The 21,989-nt window shown below is 47.2% G+C and overlaps 8 protein-coding genes across 8 annotated transcripts; 4 read left to right on the top strand and 4 right to left on the bottom strand.

Moving 5' to 3' along the window:
- Nucleotides 1-2,565: 2,565 nt before the first annotated feature.
- On the top strand, nucleotides 2,566-3,588 carry AO090103000374 (HET domain-containing protein; the record flags this gene model as incomplete). The annotated part of the gene is made up of 4 exons (XM_023233309.1): nucleotides 2,566-2,698; nucleotides 2,732-3,255; nucleotides 3,407-3,529; nucleotides 3,583-3,588. 4 exons carry the CDS (start codon nucleotides 2,566-2,568, stop codon nucleotides 3,586-3,588), a joined length of 786 nt encoding a protein of 261 aa, XP_023093934.1.
- A 437-nt stretch (nucleotides 3,589-4,025) lies between these two features.
- On the top strand, nucleotides 4,026-4,659 carry AO090103000375 (uncharacterized protein; the record flags this gene model as incomplete). The annotated part of the gene is made up of 2 exons (XM_023233308.1): nucleotides 4,026-4,542; nucleotides 4,580-4,659. 2 exons carry the CDS (start codon nucleotides 4,026-4,028, stop codon nucleotides 4,657-4,659), a joined length of 597 nt encoding a protein of 198 aa, XP_023093935.1.
- A 1,570-nt stretch (nucleotides 4,660-6,229) lies between these two features.
- AO090103000376 (glycoside hydrolase family 92 protein) lies at nucleotides 6,230-9,590 on the bottom strand (the record flags this gene model as incomplete). Its single annotated transcript, XM_023233307.1, has 6 exons — nucleotides 6,230-6,806; nucleotides 6,859-7,467; nucleotides 7,595-8,418; nucleotides 8,479-8,619; nucleotides 9,424-9,479; nucleotides 9,518-9,590. 6 exons carry the CDS (start codon nucleotides 9,588-9,590, stop codon nucleotides 6,230-6,232), a joined length of 2,280 nt encoding a protein of 759 aa, XP_023093936.1.
- A 2,107-nt stretch (nucleotides 9,591-11,697) lies between these two features.
- On the top strand, nucleotides 11,698-12,745 carry AO090103000377 (uncharacterized protein; the record flags this gene model as incomplete). The annotated part of the gene is made up of 4 exons (XM_023233306.1): nucleotides 11,698-12,023; nucleotides 12,077-12,556; nucleotides 12,615-12,667; nucleotides 12,708-12,745. The coding sequence occupies 4 exons, from the start codon at nucleotides 11,698-11,700 to the stop codon at nucleotides 12,743-12,745; spliced, it is 897 nt and encodes a 298-aa protein (XP_023093937.1).
- A 2,618-nt stretch (nucleotides 12,746-15,363) lies between these two features.
- AO090103000378 (glycoside hydrolase family 13 protein) lies at nucleotides 15,364-17,376 on the top strand (the record flags this gene model as incomplete). Its single annotated transcript, XM_001826892.3, has 5 exons — nucleotides 15,364-15,738; nucleotides 15,792-15,921; nucleotides 15,973-16,390; nucleotides 16,446-16,787; nucleotides 16,842-17,376. The coding sequence occupies 5 exons, from the start codon at nucleotides 15,364-15,366 to the stop codon at nucleotides 17,374-17,376; spliced, it is 1,800 nt and encodes a 599-aa protein (XP_001826944.1).
- An 822-nt stretch (nucleotides 17,377-18,198) lies between these two features.
- AO090103000379 (uncharacterized protein) lies at nucleotides 18,199-18,777 on the bottom strand (the record flags this gene model as incomplete). Its single annotated transcript, XM_023233305.1, has 1 exon — nucleotides 18,199-18,777. One exon carries the CDS (start codon nucleotides 18,775-18,777, stop codon nucleotides 18,199-18,201), a length of 579 nt encoding a protein of 192 aa, XP_023093938.1.
- A 158-nt stretch (nucleotides 18,778-18,935) lies between these two features.
- Nucleotides 18,936-19,730, bottom strand: AO090103000380 (uncharacterized protein; the record flags this gene model as incomplete). Its single annotated transcript, XM_023233304.1, has 3 exons — nucleotides 18,936-18,994; nucleotides 19,095-19,432; nucleotides 19,498-19,730. The coding sequence occupies 3 exons, from the start codon at nucleotides 19,728-19,730 to the stop codon at nucleotides 18,936-18,938; spliced, it is 630 nt and encodes a 209-aa protein (XP_023093939.1).
- An 829-nt stretch (nucleotides 19,731-20,559) lies between these two features.
- AO090103000381 (uncharacterized protein) lies at nucleotides 20,560-21,018 on the bottom strand (the record flags this gene model as incomplete). Its single annotated transcript, XM_023233303.1, has 1 exon — nucleotides 20,560-21,018. The coding sequence occupies one exon, from the start codon at nucleotides 21,016-21,018 to the stop codon at nucleotides 20,560-20,562; it is 459 nt and encodes a 152-aa protein (XP_023093940.1).
- Between the last annotated feature and the right edge of the window lie 971 nt (nucleotides 21,019-21,989).

Here is a 21,989-nt window from a genome sequence, read left to right as displayed (position 1 = left end):
ATGTATTCCAAGAGAGTTCTGATTATAGTATTTCAATATAGAAGTCCTATAGATTGAGTAATTTTTAGTGATAGTATTAAAAAGTATATATGGAGGTTGTTAGGCCAACGACTCATTGAGGGAAGTTTCAAGTTGATATATATTTAACGGCCTACGGTGTGTTTGGTTGAAAGCATCCACGCACCAATGGCCTTTTTTCCCTCGTGCAATGGCATGCCCTGGAGCACTGGCCTAACAGACATTTCTACCTTGAAAATATAGAATAGAACAGTTACAAATTTAATAAATCTGAAACCGTCTCATTTTGTCTCTACAAATTCCAGAGACTACCCATACATCAGGGGACACTGAGAATATTCGTACACATGAAAAAGCACTATTAATCAATGCAGCCCAGCCAACCTAAGCACTTGTTACGTATTCTGGATGGTGATATCATGTATAGGATCATACCAGCCCCTATTCATATTGATACAGGAGGGTACGCATTCTGCCGTCCATCAAAATTTGCCCGTTTATAAATGACCTCCCAACTCTGGCGTAAATTGTGCTCCGCTGCCGGGTTATCCTTAGGACTACCTCTTGGTATCAAGCGAGCGTAAAAGGTAGTGAAAACTCCGGTAACTGCAACACGGACTGAGCCCTTAAAGTCATGCAGGTAGGTCGGCAGTTTTGTAGCGTCATGGGAGGCATCTGCGGCGAGAACATAACCTCTCTCGGGGAGGGGACAACAATCGAGAGAGGATTGGATAGCAGCGGTATCAACATAGAAAAAGGCGTCCTGCCGGAGTCCTTCTATCTTACCTTCATCACGAAGATTCCGGAAATAGCTAGACATATTAGACAGTCATGACACACGGAGCTAAAGCTGAACATACCCGCAGATATCTTCAAGTGCCGCGTTCTCGTTCACTGGATCCTCAACCCACGATTTTCCATCGTTGCTTCAAATTATCTGGTGTCCAAAATTTGTCCTTGGGATTTCGGATGAAGGTCAGGCCCAGGTCAATGGCCTCCCCAAATTGATGTTGGAAATGGCGCCAGGCTGAATCATCGTGAAATGATGTTCGGATACAAACAAAGCCCCAATACTGTTGGGGTTGATTGCTCACACAAATCACCCAGGGGACCTTGTTAGATATCCGGATATTGCTGAAATCATAAGAGATTTTGTCCTGGGCCACTCGGTCCAACTCCTTACGCTTATGATAAGCAATATACCGGACGGGTTTTCACCTTCTCGACTCTGATTGTTTGGATAGTTTGTCTATTGGTTCTCAATTTATGTATAATATTGGTCGCTGACCTGCTTACCAACTATTTAGATAGTGTAATGAAGTACTGCGCACGTCTTTAGCATACCTAGATATCTAGATTATTCAAACGCGCTGTATTGCCTACTTTCCTAGGTTATTTAAATACACTGCATTGCCTAGATTTCTAAGAGAAGAAGCGCTCTTGAGTATAGGGGGGTGGAGTTCCCTGATGTTCCCAAAGGGGATTGGGGGGCGAATATAATAAGCGGGGGTACCCCCCGGAGCGACGGGCAAGAAATCTGAAAATTTATATAGTTAAAGTCTATAGGCAGGCGGTAGGCAGCTGCCCTGTAGTGTAATCAATGGTTATGTGCTTCCTCAGCTGTGCACGTCTTTGGCAGATCGTTGAACTGCCACTATCTAGTAGGATTTACCTGCATTTGCCTGGGCCTTCTTCTCAATATCGGTCAAAATCGCTTCCTTCACGGCAGTGTATGTACGTCGTATGTTTACTGGCCAACGAATCACATCCCTTGCATCTATCATGTTAGGCTCACAATCGTCTATTTGATTAGCTGGGCCCAAAGGATAATATCCGCTATGAGGCGGCTTAAACCGTCTGTTCTGGCAGCCTTTTGAACAAGTTCTTCGATAGTCAATCCAGTATGTGCCCTGCAGAAGTCATCACGTTTTCCGTACGGGTACCGACTTAGAAGATGTTGGCGCTCATCGAAGGTGAGGCTGGCAGGATCGGTAACGCCCCGCTCCCATCGCTCTACAATTTTGAGGAGGAACCTTTGGTGGAGGTCTCTGGTAAGAAGTAGCCATGGTGCAAGACATCAACACTACAGAAATTTGGAAGAGGAGAATACCAATGTCTCAAATTGACTGCATATGTAAAAATGTGGGCACGCATAAAGAGTTATATGGTTTTTTATGCTCCAATGCTGCTATGATACGGAGCTGGTCAGCTGACCTTCCCCATCAAGCGTATATTAGATCAACAGCCTTGGATATGGAGATATATTAACCTGCATATAAGAGGATCCTGCACTATGTGACATGTCACATAATATAAGTGCGAGTTCATTAGTGCCGATATCAGATACACAGCCCCTGATGGACCGACTCAGCCACATATACCCCGTTACCCCTCACTTTAGACATACCAACTCAGCACATCTGCGAGGCTGTAATCATCTAGGATCACAAAAGCAGACAAGCTCACGCAGACTTTATCAACCCAAGATGAACGATCTTCAGCTGCAACCAGTACTCGTTAAAGCAGGAACAGATATAGTATATCAAGATGTCTCCAAACCTAGAACTTACCTCCCATATCACCCTGCCCCCTTTTACGTACCCAACGCTTCCACCAGAGCCTTATACTACTCGCATGATCCGTCTTTTGCCGCATAAGGATAAGAGTGCTCCGATACAGTGTGAGATGTTCAACTATGACTTATCAGAGATAGGCATGGGAACGCACCTGTATCAGGCCCTTTCTTATGTATGGGGAAGTGAAGTGAAGCCTGAATCAATCATTCTAAACGGCTGTATTTTCCATGTCACGACGAATCTTCATGTCGCACTTTCACACCTCCGAAACAGCCTATTTGAAAGAATACTGTGGGTTGATGCAATATGTATCAATCAGGATGAGGAAGATCAGGGACATGAGAAAAGCAAGCAGATCCCACTTATGCGGACCATTTATGCACAGGCCGAACGCGTCATTGTCTGGCTTGGAGGTGCTACCGAAGATGGTGATAAAGCGCTCGAAGAGATTCGTTGCCTTGGAGAGTCCGCAGACATTTGGCACGATCGAGAACGACAACGATATACAAACTCTATTCTGGATATTCTAGAAAGCAGTTACGAAGAGATTCGTAGCCCTGGAGAGGCCGCAGCAATTTGGTACGAGGACGATCCCGATCCTATCGAAAACTCTGATGCGTGTCTGCGGTTGCTACAACGAGATTGGTTTAGCCGTATCTGGGTAAGATAGCGCATCACCAATGGAAACAACCATCACTAACCCAAAAAAATAAGGTGCTTCAAGAGGTTGGGGTTGCAAGATGTGTTTATATCATGTGTGGCTCTGTTTATATAAACGGACATATTTTTTGCGAAGGCCTTAACATACTAAGGGGATTTTTGGATTTTCCAAGCACGATTGGACCTGTCGCTTATCTCATAAGAGGTGCATTTTATCGCCCAAAATACGAGCTTGGTTCACGCGGGTCTATCTCTATGGGGGAGCTCATTGGAATGTATCATGGCCATAATGCTACCAAGCAGCATGACAAACTATATGCATTGCTAGGTTTAAGTGCCGATCCAATCGCAGCTGCTATAAGGCCGAACTATAGCCTCCCATGGGAGGTGGTATTCAAAGAGATCACCAGTCATCTATTCCCTGAATGTTCGGTTGAGACATGGACTGAGACAGGAACGGTTGTTATCCAAGGCAAAGGATGGATCCTTGGCCATGTACACTTTGTTGGAGAGTATTTTTCTGAATTTGGCAAGCAAAACATCGAAGTCCTCTTCAATGATAATGCCAAATCACTTGGCTGTACGGATCATTGGGAAACTGATTGGAAGCTCCAGCATGCTGCAGTGTTGATTCAGGATGGTGATATTATCTGTCTTCTGAAAGGGGCTTCAAAGCCAAGCATTATACGATTGTGCAAAGGCCATTTCACCGTCATCACGCCGGCGGTGACACCTCGACAAAAACGTCAGAAAGAGAGTACCCCAGCAGCAATGCCTCAAGAAAGGTGTTCTACGAATGGTCTCTGTGATATTCTCCTCACATGGAAAACCCCCCTGGCTGAAAGAGAAAATAAAGAAAAGTCTGGGATTATGTTCCCGCTCATGAACAAACCACTGAAGTTCCGAGAAGAGCCATATGAGGCTGAAAAAAGACTGAAACATATAATGCTGGTTGTAATAGATATTGCCATGAGAACATTAGCGCAGGCAATATTCAGAAGCAAGGTAATAAAGCAGCTACTCCGTCAAAGTGGAACAAAAGATCCAATCATCCAAGAATTAGTTGCAGATGACGTACGTGGATATAATAAAGATATGGAACCGAAGCCATGGGACCTCTTTCTGTACCAAGACAATGATCAACCAATCTCAGAAGAAACAGTTATAGCTGCAACAGTAACTTGTGGAACATATGGTTGTATTATCATGGAACTCTTCCTGCAGCACCAAGGAGCGAACCTCCCGGTTTCTGAAGATGTTGTCAAGGCAGTGGCAGGGAGTTTATATGGTGGGCATAAAACTATGGAGACTCTATTTCGATACAGAGGGGAGAATCTCCCAGTCTCTGAAGAGGTGGTCAGGGAAGCTGCAAGGAATAATGGAGATCATGGACCTCAAGTCCTAGAGGTCCTATTTCAACAAAGGGAGAATCTGCCAATTTCTGAAGAGGTAGTCAGGGCAGCAGCAGGAAATAATGGAAGATATGGACTTGATATCCTAAATATTCTATTTCGATACCGAGGGGAGAATCTCCCAGTCTCTGAAGAGGTGGTCAGGGCAGCGGCAGGGAATAATGGAGATTATGGACCTCAAATCCTAGAGGTCCTATTTCAACAAAGGGAGAATCTGCCAATTTCTGGAGCGGTCGTTATGGTAGCGCAACGGAATAATGGAAATTATAGACCTGAAATCCTAGAGGTCCTATCTCGCCACCGAGGCAATTATATGAGGGAAGCAGGGGTACACCTCGTATCCTACGAAAGGCGTGTAAGCTGAATTTCAAACCCACCCATGGTCCTCGTCCCAATTCTCTATCATCACACAGACTTCATTCGCAAATTTGGCTAATTTAAGCACTCGACTCATCAAAAAATCAACAATGAAATTCCCCATTCTCATCACCTCCTCTCTCCTCACCATCTCTCTCGCCCAAGAAAAAGCTACCTTCACCCTCTACGGCGAGGGCGATACTAGTGGCTCTCCCCACTGCGCTATTGCCACAAAACCTGTGGCCAGCCCAACCAGTCCGGAATCACCGCTGCCCTGAGCCAGGCTCAATACAGCCTGGCGGCTGGTCAGGGAGTAAGCCTAGAGTGCGAAACTTGCTGGGAGATCACGGTCACTTCGGACCTGAGTGGAAACCCGTCGAGGAGAAGACCATGAAGGTTACCGTGAACAATCTTTGTCCCATTGATGGTAATTTTATCTGCAACACGCCGAATAAGTACGATTCTGGAATTCACTTTGACTTCTGTATGGATACTGGTGCTGAAAGCTTTCTTACTTCCGGTGCTGGTATTGGGACTGTGAGGCAGGTTAGCTGTGAAGTGGAGTGATGGGGCTCTTTTGGGAATTGGCGAGATAGTCCATAATGAGTAGGTGATAAAACCTTCCGGTCCTAAAGACCGTGACATTTAATAATATTCCGAAACTATGAATGGCCTTAACCGGTCAACCCGTTCATAGTCAATTATTTTGTGCACCTTAATCTGACTAGATGATTACATATCTCATCCGGTAAAGTGGACAAAGTAGCATTCACGTAGTGAAGCATCTGCAGCTCAAAGGCCCATAGGTGCCACCTTATTGCAAGACCTGATGTTCAACCTCATAAAAAATATAGGTTTTGACAAATATGCCCTTAATATCCCGGAAGCCGCTTCGTGTATCCTCAGAAGCAGCATGTCTAGCATGATAGTCCGCACCCGTATTCCAATCTCTCGGAATACGCCAGAATTTGACTTGCATGCCATTGATATCCCACTTTTCCATTTCTCCAAGTAAACACTCCCAAAGGTCCCGGTTCTTAACCGCTGCTCCCATACTGGTCTTCCAGCCTCTCCTTATCCATCCGCGTACCCAGGACGTGACACCATCAACAACATATTCATTTACAACCATTGGTACGTATGTACATTGCTCCAAAATAAGTCCAGTCAATTAATCTAGAGAGACCGGTCCCATGGACACTTTGTTTAGTAGTGACTCATACTGGGAGGAAGATCCTCATTCTGCGTCCCCCAAGCACTTTCCGTCAAACCCAGCTCGAGCTCAAGCACACCACCCTGGTTGAAAAAGTCATGACCAATCCAATTCTTCGTCCACGGCTTACCATCCCGTGTAGCACTCTGTATATAGATGGCCTTATAAGTAGGATCGAAGTTGAGGTTGCGAATTGTGGCAACCGCGCCGGTAACGCTGTTCCGGATACTGATCTCTTTGAAGAATGGTGGGGTGATCAGATAGACATCCTGTCCATGGACTGGGAAGAGGCCCATCATGCTTAACACAGCGAAAGAGCCCATCGCTCCACCGTCGTCGTTTCCGGGGATGCCAGAGACGGATGTATTGAATTGAGACGGGATGTAAAAGTGGGAACGCGCCGCCGAGAGTGCCGGACGACCAGCATAGTGGAACTGGAAAACGGTAAGAAAGGCCTGCTCATCACCAACATAAAGTATACCCGAATCGTGTAGGTAGTTCAGTCGAGATGTAAAGAGCTGAGCGCCGCCCAGTCGCTTTATCAGTAGACTCATATCCTGAGGTGCATAACTAAGCGTATTTATGTCAGCTTAGGGTATTATACCAAAGGTGAATGACGTACAATGTATAGAGCCAGGAGCTTCCTTCATATGTTTCGTGCCCATCTGGGTTCAGGTAGCAAGATGTAAAGTTCATCAGTGGACTGCAGAAGATTGGGTCCTGATATCCCCATGTCCCGTTCAGATAGCGAGGCTGCATGAAGCCCACATAACCTGTATCCACACCGTTGATTGTAGATCTTTGATCATCCTTGAACATATTTTGCCAGTTAGAAGCTCGCATGAGGTATTTCTCATAGTCACTGTCATGGCCCATTCGCTTAGCCACTTCAGCGATGCAGAAGTCATTGTATGCATATTCGACGGTTCTCGAAATACTGCGTGTGTGTAGCCCTGAGCCATCAGGGTCGTAGTCATCCGTAGGGATATAACCTAGTCCCTTCCAGCTCCGAAGACCACCGCGCCCTTCGACACCCCAATTCGCAGGTTCAACCTCCGCATCTTTTACAATGGCCTCATATGCTGTGTCCCAATCGACATCGCTGACATTCTTCAAAAACGCATCGGCGATGAGAACGTCTGCATTAGACCCTCCTTGAGTGTACCCCTTGCAAAGAGACATACGGCAGTCAGGTAAGTAGCCTTCATGGCGGTAAATGTCAACCAGGCTCCTGATCATTCGGGATTGAGACAAGGGATCCATCAGAGTCAGCAATTGGTGTACGCCACGGTATGAGTCCCATATACTGTAAGTTCCTCGTCAGTGACTTAATCATCTGGCCCGGCGGGCTCTCTCACCAATAGAAGCTGTCGTAATACGGTTCTTCACTTTTCCAAAGAGGATTCTCTCCCGTGTAATCCTGCGGGCTAATCATGGCTCGATACGCACCACTCCAGAAAACCTTCTGTAAGTCGGATGAGATGCCTTCTGCATTAACACTTATTACATTCAGTTTATCTCTCCAGGCAGATTCAGCTGCAGACACTGTGTTAGCGAAGTCGAAATTGGGCAGCTCCGTCTCTACGTTGGAGCACGCCTGTTCAACACTCATGAAACTGACACCAACACGCGCAGTGATGGTATTGTCTCGCAATGTATGAAACCTCGCGAATGTACCAGCTGAAAGGGTGGCTGGGGTATTGCTCCCGTCTTCGACAAGACTGACAGTCTTCTGACTGGAATTAGCCCGATTTTTGACCCATGTCCCTGTGTCGCGGATATCGCCACCCTTGAAGTCTACACAGAAATGGAGTTCATACGACCCAATACCGAAACTCGGGTTGAATGTTGCGTTCCCAGTCAAGCGCCCAGAAGAATCAACTGAGGCTATGCCGCCCTTTCGCGATTGGGGCAGGTCCATGAGATCAACCAGAATCACTGGACTGAGCGACTCTGTGGGGACATTGTTGAAAGTAAATCGGTATAATGCCGAGTGGTTTGTCACCGTCATCTCAGCTTGTACACCATTTTCCATAGCGATGCTAAAGTAGCCTGGTCTTGCCTTGGGGGAATCTCGTACCCACGCGACTGCGCGATCGTTTTGTTGCCATTTACACTGGTTGAGGTCATCGTCTGGGCAATTAGGCTGTGCGAATATAGGAAAATTCCCCATAGATGGCGACTAAGAGTAGGTCAGAACCTTACGAATTACGGTAGAAAGATGGTCAAGGTCGTCACTTACACCCCCCGTCCCGGAGTCATGGGTATGTGAGAAGCCAGTGACCGTTTCGGTGTCAAATGCAAAGCCAGCTTGATTTTCGCCCTGTGTGTCTGCTACCGCTTTTGCCATACCTTTGTGTATGTTAGCGGCTGGTTTCAGACGCTAAATAAGAGAAAAAATCACCAAATGGTAGTGTCGCCCCAGCAAAGGAATGCCCTATATCACCTAGTCAGCCCTGTGCATGCAGAACTGCCTTCATGCAGATACATGCCTCCATTGGAAGTTCCGATAAGCGGATCAACATAGTCTAGGACATCAAACTCATTTGCACCCGTATCTTGTCCACTTGCTTGGTTAAGAAATGAGAACGTTAAAGCAATCGCCCCTAGGAGCTTCCGAGAGAAGAAGCCTGACATATTGTGGGACTCAGATCGCACATGCAGGTATCGGAAATCTGATGAATTAAATAAAGAGGGAAACAGCAGGAAGGTACTCCGTATTGAAGGAATATTCTCAGGAAAGGGGCACCAGGCACGCACTGCTATGTTTCACCCCTTGCATATTTCCAATGTGGCTGAACTGTAGGAACTGACATTCCTTAAATGCTCTACCTTGAAAGGGGCCACATGTGTTTCTGTTGATCCCCGCAATAATTATTTGACATGTCAGAGCGACTTGAACTAACTGTTGAGATGTGACATTGAATGCAGCCCCTCTTTGTGGAACGATGTGACATGGCGGAAATTACCGCTGCGACTAGGAACAGAACAGCCTATTAGGGAAAATCGTGTACAAAAATGACCCAGACCAGAAGGGACTGTACTCCAGAGCAGACAAGTTTCTGCGGGTAAATGCCGATCATTTCGGATCTTACTTCGGCTGCATTATAGCTTCGGCGTAACCCCGCAATTCGTTGGAACGCTGCTCCACCTTTGATTGGGCCCTATTGAAAGAGCCTGGTCGAACATCAAACAAGATCGTATGACCTCGGGGAGTAAAACCATAATGCGTGTACTGAGTTCCTTTGACAGTCGAGCCGTACCTGAGGAACATTCCATACCTTTTACGATCCACTTGATGCCAGTGCGCATGGAGATAGTGGCCGATAAAGACTTGTAATATGCTTCAGCCATCTGGTGGATGTCCTAGGGTTGCTTCCCAACGAGTTGGATACGGTCGAATTTCCTTGAGGTCTGTATCTTAGTGACGACACCAGCGGAGTTGGAGCCCCATGTCGTCAACAATTCGTGAGAAATATGCATGAGTTGACGCGCAAAGGATATTGCCCTCCCTGAGTATCGATGAGCAGTGTATGCATCTCAGTTATACCTGGATAGGGTTAGATTAAATCCATCACGATCCTATCCCAAGTCTTCCCACTGGTATCGGACGACGGCCTTGGGAAGATCGGAGGGATGATGTTTGACGAAGAGTTGATCATGGGCTCGTTTGTTGGCAGCCGGGAGGTAAAGTATCCCCGGAAGTTGGCATTCTCGTTTCGCAAAGCAACATTTTCTGCCTTCAGTTCCTGAACCTCCTGTTGCAGTGATTGTTGGGCTTCGAGCTCTGTCATCATTGACGCCAATTTCAGCAAGAGCTCGGGCCTTATATCTTTGTCAGCATCAAGTTGACCATAGTCAACAAGAAGGTTCCTGGCGCGGGACAGGACGTCAGTTTCCGGAGTTGCAAAATTCCCGTGATCTTCAGAAGACTGATGACGGTCGACATCAGGCGGAGATCGTATAGACAGAACCTGGGTGGGTCCTGCCAATGGGCCCAGAGCTGTCAAAGTCCGGCGTCCATCTATAGAAGCATATTCACGGGGACTGGTGACTCGGCTATAGCCATTTACACCGGGAGTACTGCCCCGTGAAGCGTTCGACGAAGGTGCGGACCTGTCGAATTGAGGAGGTGACTGATCCCACCGTTTGTGTCTGCAGGATGGACAGTGGAACGATCCAGTCAATAAGGAGGCATCTTGCGATGGCAGGCATGGCCCGTGGTAAGACCTGCAGCAAGTTTCACACAATAACAAATTGCCTGGATAACGACAGCCAGAGCAGACTAAGTTGTGCGGTTTTCCAGCACCTAGCGGCATTAGTATACACAATATTTATGAGGTTACCCAGCAGAAACTAACGAATCCATTCATCATATATATGGCCTTTCTCCACGTCGGAGATACTACCAGTATCACACCTTTCGCTACTAGATGCTGCCACTGAGGGCATTGACTGTGATGTCACTGTGTTCTCCACGGGGCGATGGGTGTTCCGTGGCCCAGCTTGGCTCACAAGCCCACGAAAAACTTTCGGCTGGTTTTCATTTGTCCGCAGCATGACTAGTGATCCATGAGAGCCGTCTGAAGGATGTACCTGTAAGATTGGGGCGATAGAGGTGACATCGTGTTCGGTATTGATCATAGAGAATAATGTGGAAGAATGATGTTCCGTGATCCGAAGTCGGGTTGATCTCCGAACCTCATCCGAGGTACAGCCGTCCCGTGATCAGGCCGCTGCCAAGAATCCCTGACGACAGAAGCTTCTCCAATCCTGCGATAGTCTCCAAACTAAAACCATTACGGTTATCTGAAAACCGATGGAGCACTCGAATAGCAGTCAAGGGGCCCCGCTGTGTCGCGACATGTAGGGACAGTTCATGCCTGTTGTATTTGATGAAAGTAGATATTATTTCGCCACAATTGGAAGCCCCACTACACTGTGGACACCATGCCTGGGGTACCATCCAACAAAGCATGTGAGCGATGCAAAAAGAGGCATCTCAAGGTGCGTGCCAACCATAGCTTGACTTACCGTCTTCCATTCTAAACCATCTAGTGTGATGAGGCACGTCCGAAGTGTCAGCGATGCACGAACGCTGGGGTGGACTGTCCGGGATATGTTCAAACGCGCAAATTTATAGACCAAGGCGCTTCGGTAAGGCGCCGATACGCGCCCTACCAAGAAAGTCACACAAAGCCACATACAAGCAAAGGCACAGAAACTGTAAGCTGGCACATCGTACCTTAACATCCAATGCTTCAGGGACAGTGTCTCATATCAACAGGCTACAGGTGAACGCTTGCTCAGCTCGAACCAACATGGTGACCAGCAAAGTGCTGGTCCCAGTCAAGCCCATTCTGCACTTCCTGCGAGCTGGAGATCTAGCGAGTCGAGTCAACCAGGCGCTCACTCACCAACCCAGAGCATAAGGGTTAACGCGACAAAATCGCCCGTTCGAATGAATGCTGTTAATTTCATGGCAAACCAGCCCATCACAGACACCACGCCCACTGAAATTATTGGATTGAACCAGTCACGGAGCACTTCTAGCAGGAGTGCTGGCCACAGTCCACTAAATTTTAATAATGCTACATCTCCTCACGTCCCGGGTAATGCTTACAATATCGTTCGGTCCAGGCCCCCATCTTCTAATACTGCCTCGGGGAGCCCATCACAACCTAGCGAGAGAGACGAGTTCCAGGATATCTTTTCTGAACTCTTAACGGGCACTGAACATGAAATAGCGTTTCTGGTTCGACATTTTTCGGAAAGTTTGGGGCCTTGGTACGTAAGACCTTGAAAGAGTGTCGGTGTGACTCGCGCTGATTGAAGGACAGGCTAGACGTCTCGGACTCGACCCGGTTTTTTGAAGTTCATGTACCAATACGCGCGATCAATGATCCCTTCTTAAATTTTGCAATTGCCGCTCTGGCTGCGAAGCATCTCGGCAGGATGAAAGGCGCAACGTCACCAGCTAGTGGTGGAATGTTCACAAGCCCCGCGACCATGGAAATCTATCCAAATGCGACACAAGTGGACTGGTTTCTCAAAGCAACTAACTACTACTATATTGCCGCTTCCCGCATGAATTCCGCCATCTCTGAAGCTTACACTTCCGTATCTAGCTCGGCCATTTTAGAAGAATCGGCAATTCAAATCGCCAGCCGATGGTTAAGTTCTCAGCCACAGCAGTCTAGTTCCGCTGCCGAAGAAGCCGCTGCCAGCACTTTCTCAAGAAAGGCAGAGAATATCCTCGCAGCCTCAACTATCATGACGATGTATAAGATTTTGGATGAACCCGCAGAAAATTGGCAATCGTGCGTGACCACCCCGTTCCACCTGTTTGTCACAACTAAATACTCATAATCGCTTCAGGCACCTTTCTGGAATAAAGTCATTATTTGACTCTTTGATAGAAGTACACAGCGGTACTTCGCCTATTCCATGTTTACTACCTCAAGGGGCTAGGGCGGCGTTCTGGAACCTTGCCCGGTTGGATTACTTAAGTGCTTATATTAATCGAGTTCCAACTCAGTTTGACCAGGACAACGTTTCATTATGGAGAGCTGCCGGCATTTCAATTGATGAATCGGGGAACATATCATTGGATGCCAAGGATATGACCGATAAGGCGTTATCACACGAAGACCTTGCAGCTAACAGCTTGACTTGGCTCGTTGCAAAAGTGATCAATTTTCTAGCGGAGTCGAAGAAGTCACAATGGGAACAATTAACCGGTCTTTCATCTAGTGATCCACCCACACCATCTTCAGCATCATACCCTTCTACTTCCACCTGGTTGAAACTCTGCTTCGATTTTCAAACCTGGTTCGAAGGGTTACCGGAGACATTCCGCCCGTGTCTACGACTAGACTATCCCAAAGACCTAACGAAGCTTCCCGAAATCATTTATTTGCCCTTTCCCGAGATATTTTACGGGCTAACATCCTGTGCTGCGACAATGCAGCAGTACCACTTTGGACGCCTTGCGTTATCCCTGAACAGGCCAACAGATGCAGTCAGCGGGCCCAGCACTGCCTTTGACCGCCTACAAGGGTACCGGGAGTTGATGAAAGAGACCGAATATCGTGGTCGGGAAATTTGTGGCATTGCACTCGGTCGTCCTCGGAGTGCCGCACGTGTTTATACGATACCGCTTTTGTTTGCAGTCGGACAATGTTTTGAAAATCCGGAGGAACGCCAAATAGTTGTTGATCTTCTACGTGGAATCGAGGCGGATCTTGGATGGGAGACGAGCGTTCGGATCCAGAAGTTGGAAGCTTCATGGGCTCAAAGATAGACCCAAGTTTTGCCGCCCGACTTTTCCCTCACTATCATAGAGCGAATTTGCAACCATGTCACAACGACCATACTCCAAGGCAGCGATCCAGACGATTTTGCCTATGCTTAGCTGGCATACGTCCGAAAAGCGCATTTTCCATCCATCCGCGTCTTGAATTCAATTTTCGGTTACCGCCGCGGATGCCGAACACAAAACCATTCTTGGATCAGCATAACTGGCTCAGTGATCATCATATAATCGTTCTAATACACCTAGAATTAGCAGCACAACCTCATATCGAGGATACCAGAGGTATTACGCTCAGGAGCGTCTACGTGCTCCCTTCTGAATGATAGGTTAGGGCTTGGGTTTTGGGTGAAAGTGTGCAGAATACCCACGCTACTGGATCAGTTATCGGGACGGCCCGTCTGGGAACTGAGGTCCCCTTGGATTTATATTAAATCTTCAACTTTCTAGATTATAATTGCACTTAATATATGGCAATCTGCTCCGATACGTGGTTGAATATCTCAGGAGTCCTTCACTCATGCCAAAGCTACTCGGTTCAAAGCTACCATGGATATTCGGCCGTTCACTTTACTGATCAGAATCGGACGGTCGGTCCCACAGCTAGGATTGGACCCATGCTCATTTTTCTCTACGGTCGTTTTTTAGGTGCGGTTTTTAAGCAGCCATCACTGCATGGTGTCGCCTATAATGCTGCCAAACGAAAAGGCGCGATGCACGTCTTTAGCCCATGCCGCTGAGTGCTACTTTTTAATTTTTTAATTTTTTTTATTTTTTTCATTATTTTTTCTTCTGTTATCTGGTCTTCCCCCTATCTGTTACCCACTAAAACCCTATCTTCCCAATCATCTGATTATACGACAGTGGATACGTACCTAGCCAGGGGGCTGGCACTACGTAGATAGTTGCTGTTGATCACGCCGACTCAAATCAGGGGGAAGGCCCTCAGAAATGGTTACTGGAGCTGTCGGAGTGGCTAAAAGCTAACCGTACTGTGACAGAAGACTTGTACTTTGCCTCGGCCGAGTGTTGCCTGTCGTCAACATGCCATACTGTAACCTTTCACTTGAGGCACTTCGTACATTCTTATATTTTCCACTACAACGGCCTCGGTCAGCCGATCTTAGCCGTTTGGACTATTGCTATGCTAAGACAAACGCACGTCCCTTGGAGGCATCCTGCGAACTCTACAAGCATTGGGTAGTATCTGATAAGTAATAGACTTGATTAACTTCCGGAAGGGGTAAAAGTTGGATGGGTTGACGATGTTTGCTTCCCGTTGGGGCAAAAGACGTGCCAAGAAGTTCTCGAATCGGGGCCAAGGTTTGCATCTCTCCGAGAAATACCCGTCACCAACAAAAGTCTCCAACGTCTCAGAACAACGGACAAGCATGCCCATTTCAGCAACGGAGATCTCACCGGATGGAGCCTATAGCACTCCATCCTGTTCTCATGCTACGGTTGTGGATCGGCACGCACCTAGCCCTATGTACAAGCTCGATGATTTGAGCTCAATAGACGAATAAAATGAGCTGTGTCGCACGTCATTCGGTTGTTGGTGGAACTTATTTGCCGACATAGATCCACCTATGGAGTATGTCCGTGACCACAGGGGGTATGCACCTCCACGGATCATTATCGGCTCGCCTCAGAGAGGGCCGAGGAGGCGCATAACCATAATGTCATGGTTTCATGTCACCTGCGTATTTATAAGAGCATGTGAACGTATAATCCCCTTACTGCCGTCGAGACTTTGATCCCTGCTATTTTTCCGTTGCTTTCAGTTCGAATTTTCTGAGCTTTATTGAACCGGTCATGTCTCCATTCAACTCTGGCACCAGGTCAGAATCATCCAGCCCCGTGCAGAAAAACGTGAAGAAGTGGTGGAAAGAGAGCACAGTATACCAAGTCTACCCAGCATCTTTCAAGGACTCCGATGGAGATGGAATTGGAGATATACAGGGTATCCTGTCCAAATTAGATTATATCAAAAGTCTCGGGGCCAACATACTATGGCTCAATCCAATCTTCTGCTCTCCCCAGGTCGATATGGGATACGACATCAGTGACTACTACAATATTTATCGGCCCTATGGGACGGTCGAAGACCTTGATCAATTAATAGCCGCTATCCATGAGCGGGGAATGAAGTTGGTCTTGGATTTAGTAGTGAACCATACTTCAGACCAGGTTTGCTACTCCTGGATCACGGCCAAAGACAACACTGACAAAGATGTGTCTAGCATCGATGGTTCCAAGAAGCGCGTTCGTCCAAAGCCAACCCCTACCGTGACTGGTATATCTGGAGGAAACCTATATATGGAGAAGATGGGAAGCCTCAGCCACCGAACAACTGGAAGTCCTACTTTGGCGGTGCGTATAGTGTTTACCAAGTCCTGATAGACCCGTTCTAACGTTGTACAGGAAGTGTCTGGGAATACGATGAACCGTCCGGTGAATACTACTTGCATTTGTTCGCAAAAGAACAGCCAGATCTGAATTGGGAGAACCCCTACGTTCGCGCGGCAGTACACGACATCATCCGCTATTGGCTAAATAAGGGTGCCGACGGTTTTCGAATGGATGCGATCAATCTTATCAGCAAGGATCAAAACTTTCCTAATGCCGAGATAACGAACCCAGACTCACCGTGGCAAGACGGAACGAAACATTTCGCATGCGGCCCCCGACTCCATGAATACCTTCAAGGTATTGGTAAGATTCTGAAACAGTACGATGCTTTCTCAGTCGGAGAGATGCCAGAAGTCTACGACCTTAACGAGATGCTCAGAAGCGTCGGGAGCGATCGTAATGAATTGAGCATGGTCTTCCACTTTGAGACGTATGTTGATACTGCCTGTCTAGAGATATTTAATCAGAACTAACTACGAGTCCAGGGTTTCCCTCGACCACGGACCCGGAGGCAAGTTTACATCTAGAAAATGGGAACTACACGAGCTGAAAACCATCGTGTCGAGATGGCAAACATTCATGCACGAGAACAACGGCTGGAATACATTATATCTCGAAAACCACGATCAGCCACGAATAGTCTCGCGATTCGGCTCCGATGAGCCTGAGTACCGGGTGCCGTCAGCAAAGATGCTGGCCACTTTCTTGGGCTTTCAGAGCGGGACTCTGTTCATCTACCAGGGCCAAGAGCTGGGAATGCCCAACGTGCCCAAACATTGGGGCATCAACCAGTATCGGGATATTGAAACCTTAAACCATTGGAATGAGTAAGCGCATTGGTCGTAATCGTTTCGCATAGAGCACGGGCTAACCAGGGTCAGGATCACCAGCAACGCTCCACAAAACACCCCACTACATGAGGCCTGTCTCGCTGAATACAGATTAAAGTCGAGGGATAATGCACGGACGCCTATGCAGTGGGACGACTCTCCCAACGCTGGATTCTCGTCCGTTCGACCGTGGCTTCCCGTTCACGATGACTATCAGAGTCTCAACGCACTAGACCAAGTCAACGATAAGGAAAGTGTGTACCACTACTGGGCTAGCGTGCTGCGACTACGGAAAGCGTACCCCGATGTCCTGGTATATGGCTCGTTTGAGCTCCTATCCCCCGAGCATCCAGACTTATTTGTCTACGCTCGAATGGCCTCTTCTGGCCGAGCTGTTATAGTCACTAACTTTCGCCCGCACGAAGTAACCTGGTCTGTCCCGGAGAAAGCCTTTAACTCCTCTGGGGATGTCGCGCTCTCTAGTTACCCTGGCCGAACGAGCCATTCCCTACTTCAACCAACGGTTACCATCAAGCCCTTCGAAGCGTTTGTCTGGCTTAGTGGGACCGAAACATCACGACTGTAGATTATAATATGAACAATTAATGAGCCCATTTAGTATCATTACATTGCACATCATCCCCAACAATACCCCTGTTTCCTACGCCGGACGACAGTCCAGACCCTTTTCGTGGTAACTGAGTCGTCGAGACTTCCCCAACTGTCTGACCCGTCAAACCTAGAGACCCAAAGGTAGAATCTGCAAAAATGCCACGGCCATACATCCAGAACCAAATTCTCGCCCGAGATATCAAACCTCCGCGGCACAGACACAATAAGTCTAATCTCACATTTTGGGGCAGTCACACTCTTTAGTTAATTCCCTGCACAAAGGAGAAATTTTTCGAAGAAGCTCCGAGGACGGACCTAGTTATCTCCTGGACCTTCCACCAAATTATTTCTTTTTAATCTGTCGCTTACTGCCAATTTCCAATGATCTGACACAGATCAAAGCGGGGCACGAGGACCTTTCCATGGCACGCGATCATATTAAGCTTGATTCGTGGACATTTTTTTCCCTCGCTTGTGTTGGTTGTGTCAGATGCGCTGCTCATTCTACCCGATGTCAACTGGCTTCGGGGTCCACATCGATGGTTGTAAATTGATTGCTGCCAAGTTAGCTTTTTCATAGTGATATCAGTGCTTCATGGCCAAAAAAAATTCCCCTTAATCAATCGGATGGTTGAGTAATCATGCATCGTTAATGTGCCGACCAGTGGATTGTTTCAAAACTAGTCGCTAGATCTGACACAGGGGCTGCAAATCTATCGCAGCCCTAACTCCATCCCGATCGGTCCTTTTCCTGCCCAAATCACTCAATGCTCAAGGGATAAAAGTTCTTCATTAATCACCTATGCGCCTGATCCATCTTGTGAAAACACTCCGCAAACTCAAATAACTTCCCAGCAACGCACGCCTCATGGAGATCCAGCAGACTAGCTTTTCGCAGAAGTCTCTTGTAAAGCTCCATCAGGGTGCACGTTTCCGTGAATGTCTTACAGTTCATAAATCCGTAGTCTGCGCTAATCGTATTATCGGGCGGGAATTCAGCCGGGTTATAAATAGCCAGGAACTGCTTCAGCGACCAGACAGATAGGTGCGGCCCACAGGGTGGGCTTGTGAAGAACTCTTCCAGATAGGGGAATTGGAGCCGATATTGTTTGAAGCCCTTTGAGTCCATCAGTTGGATCATTGTTCCTGATTCGTAGGCTTTCCTGAACTCCGTGAATGTCGCTGTTTGTATATTTTGCATCCGGAGAATGGAGGTCGGGACGTCGTCGAATAGATTGTCCCCGCTGAGGAGCTTTCCAAACAGGCCCCCGAGAGCCCTTTCCTGATATTCGTCGTAACAGGTGCAAAAGCCGAAATTGAACCAGGGGGGTTCGACGGGGTTGGGATAGGCCATGTGTAGGGTTAAAGCTAGCATATAGAAGCAGTCTCGCTTGGCTTCTGGTTTGAGTTCGTTGAAGTGTTTGTCGCGGTCTTCTTTGTCTAGGTACGAGCGTGCTTCGTCGAAGAATGTAGTTACAGTCCGCTCCGTTGCCTCTTCTTATGTTATCAGTGTATCCAGACATTGGGTATGCTCTAGAAACCATGGGAAATATCCACCCCGGTATCGCTCAGGTACCTGGTAAAAAACTTCTCTGATGTTGGCAACAAGAGAGCCTTCAACTTGCCACTTGTGGATGTCCTCAACAGGAACTTTCTGTATCCATAGGCCTTTGTAGAGTCCCAAGAGCTTACTCTTGTCTGCAAATGACTCGAAGTAATTGAAGCCGAAGCCTGCGCAAACATCCTCTTCTTCAGGCATCCGGTCTTCTCCAATGCTTCTATATAGGACATCCGCGGATGTTAAGGGGCGTTTCGCACAGGTGAAGAGATGCCTTCCGGAGCGCTTGTCCTCGCACGATTGGCTGCAGTAGAAGTCCCTCTGGCATAAACTGCAATTTCGCGATGTTTCTCGGGAGCAAATATCGCATTCAGCGAGATATTCAGCATGGCCATGTTGAGTACTGCTAGCGTTTGGCTGAACATCCGAGCTTGAAGCCTGATGTGCCGATGCTCCTTCTTCCTTTTCTAACCTGTGATCCTGTTACTTTCCTGATCGAGACGACTTGTCCAAAGATGTTATTACTTGGTTTCTTACCTTTTGAAAGCCTCAGCAACTCGGTTCTGCTCAGCCTTTATCCTCACCCGCTCAATGTCGGCCTTCCTTCGCGCACCGCTAGGGTCATGGTTGGTCAAAATGCTGCTTCCACCGACAACGGACGTCTTTTCTTGGCTAATCTCTTTCTTAATCTCAGCCTTCAGCTCCTTTTTCAGACGTCTCTGTAGTTGTATAAGTGCATTCGATATTTTCTCCCAGCTCCCAGGAGTCATTCCTGATACCTCAGGAATAGACCAAGGCTTAAACAACCGACCATGACAACCCCTATTTCCGATCTTACTATGCGCCTGCAGAAAGTGCCAACACATAAAACAGCTGTACTTGCTACAACCAAAGTACTGAAATAATCCATCAAACGTTTGTCGTCCCTTACTAAGATAAAGGATCATTTGTACCTCGGCGTGTACGTTAAGCTTTTGTTTCTGCAAGTCCCTGAAACTGTCTTTTGCTTTGGCAAAGGTCCATTTATGACCTATTACCTTTTTGACCGTCGATGGGTCTAAAGGTATATCGAGGAGATTAAATGCTTGTTCTAGGTTGAGGGGGTTTTCAGTGCCTTCTGCGTGCCGATGTCGCGAGGTATCGGGATTATGGTGACTTGTTTGAAGCTTGGGAGATTGAGGGCAATGTCTTTAAATGTATTGAAGGCGACTTTTGATCTACCGAGGAAGCAGATGTTTTCCCATAGTTTCTTGGTTCGTGGTGTGCTGTGAGGGGAGGTTTGGAGGAGGTCTCGGACGAGCTTCATCATCCGTAACTCGTATGCCTTTATGACAAGTATACTATGTCTGTCTGTCATGACTTGGCCGGGGGTATTCCCATCGAAGATCAAATTTTGAAAGGCTAAGAGACCCTGTCGAATAGTGGTAAATCCATCACCTTGATCATCACGAAAGAGATGCACGCAGTCCTTCAAACTCGACCTCAAGGCCGGGATATACGTGCTCTCAAGTCGAGCACGGTAGTATACCAACATCTCACTCCACAGTTCCTCTCCATATCGACCTTCTACACCATATCAGCATCCCACCCATCTCCATCCTAGATAAATCTACACTGAGACAGAAACTCACCAGAATCACCAGACCCCAATCCCCTTAACAAACGTCCCAACCTCTCGAAAACAGTATAATCAACCTCCCGAAACCCTTCATTCCGACTAATCCACACAGTCACCTCATCCTCCCCTTCTCTCATACAAGAACATGCCACAAACCTTGCGCCCTTGTCATTGGCAGCGAGTTCTGCCAAACAATCTAGGAACTTTCTTTTTAGTTTGGTATTTCCAGAGTCTGAGATTTGATGGACTTGGGTTGTGTTGATGCTGTCTGCGTCATTGGTATTGTTGGGGTTGTCCTCTTCTTCTTCTTTTTCTTCGGAGTCATGGGGTGAGGAGGCTGGTTCAACCTGTCCGCCGTTTCGGAGGGCGAGGAGATTTGCGAAGGTGATGAAGTGGTGTTGGTTTAGGTTTGGGGAGGTCCAGGTGAATTGCTCGTTCATGGTATTTGGTGATGCCTTTGGTGTTGCAGTGGGTTATGAGGGGAAAGTGCGATGAGGGACATCCCTGTGGCGTGTGCTGGTAGCCTTGTGTAGGTGTATCTAGTCTAGTATATAAATCTCTCGCACAGCCACACAACAGACAACACGAAGAGAACTTTTCGATCACTTTCTCCACATCATGACTCATGGCGCAGCTGAAACTCTGAATTATGCGCAATTTGCAAATCTAACTGTTCGTTGACGTAGACCGTTATTCTCACAATAGATGCAGAAACTAGGGAGAGTCAGTTTGTAACGGGAAATACATTGTTGGGGATAAGGTAGTCAAGGCGTGACCTTGAGGTCCATGGCATTTTGGTCGAGTGGGATTGAGATCTATTATCGGAGGCGTATCCTATTGCTATTCATACTCTAGATCGATAGTTAACTTCTAGAACAGACCTCCCGACAAGTGACATGTCTCTGGGGGTGCATATATCCCAGAGATAATTCAAAGGTTCTCTTTATCGGTTGATCATATTGCTAGGAAAACTAATATCCTTTGCAGTGCTAGATAGTTTCAACGTTCTTTAATAGCATGGCTCGAATAAAGATATCATAATAGGGCTCACTGCTCACTTTATTTACCGTAATACTTTGAAAGATTCTATACAAGTAAGAGATAAGCCAGATCTTGGACTGCCGTCATGAAATCGGTTTGAATATTCTCAATTGGAAGTCCAAAGGAACTACATGATCTGGACATCTAAAAAGGAAACACACTGTATTGTCGCTGAGGACTATTTACACTTCCACTGCAGAGAAAATGGCCAGCACAAATACAGTAATATCTTCCACCAGTTTCCGAACATCAACTTGTCGATAACATCTTCTACCCCTCATTCTACCCAGATATGAATACCTTCCGTCAAACAGGCTCGAGAATCATGCAGATCGATCACTGGGCACTTCACGGTATTAACCATCGGCCT

This window comes from Aspergillus oryzae, chromosome 8 (genome assembly GCF_000184455.2).
Source record: "Aspergillus oryzae RIB40 DNA, chromosome 8".
In the NCBI taxonomy this organism is placed as follows: Eukaryota; Fungi; Ascomycota; class Eurotiomycetes; order Eurotiales; family Aspergillaceae; genus Aspergillus; species Aspergillus oryzae.
This window is presented reverse-complemented; position numbering and strand designations above follow the sequence as displayed.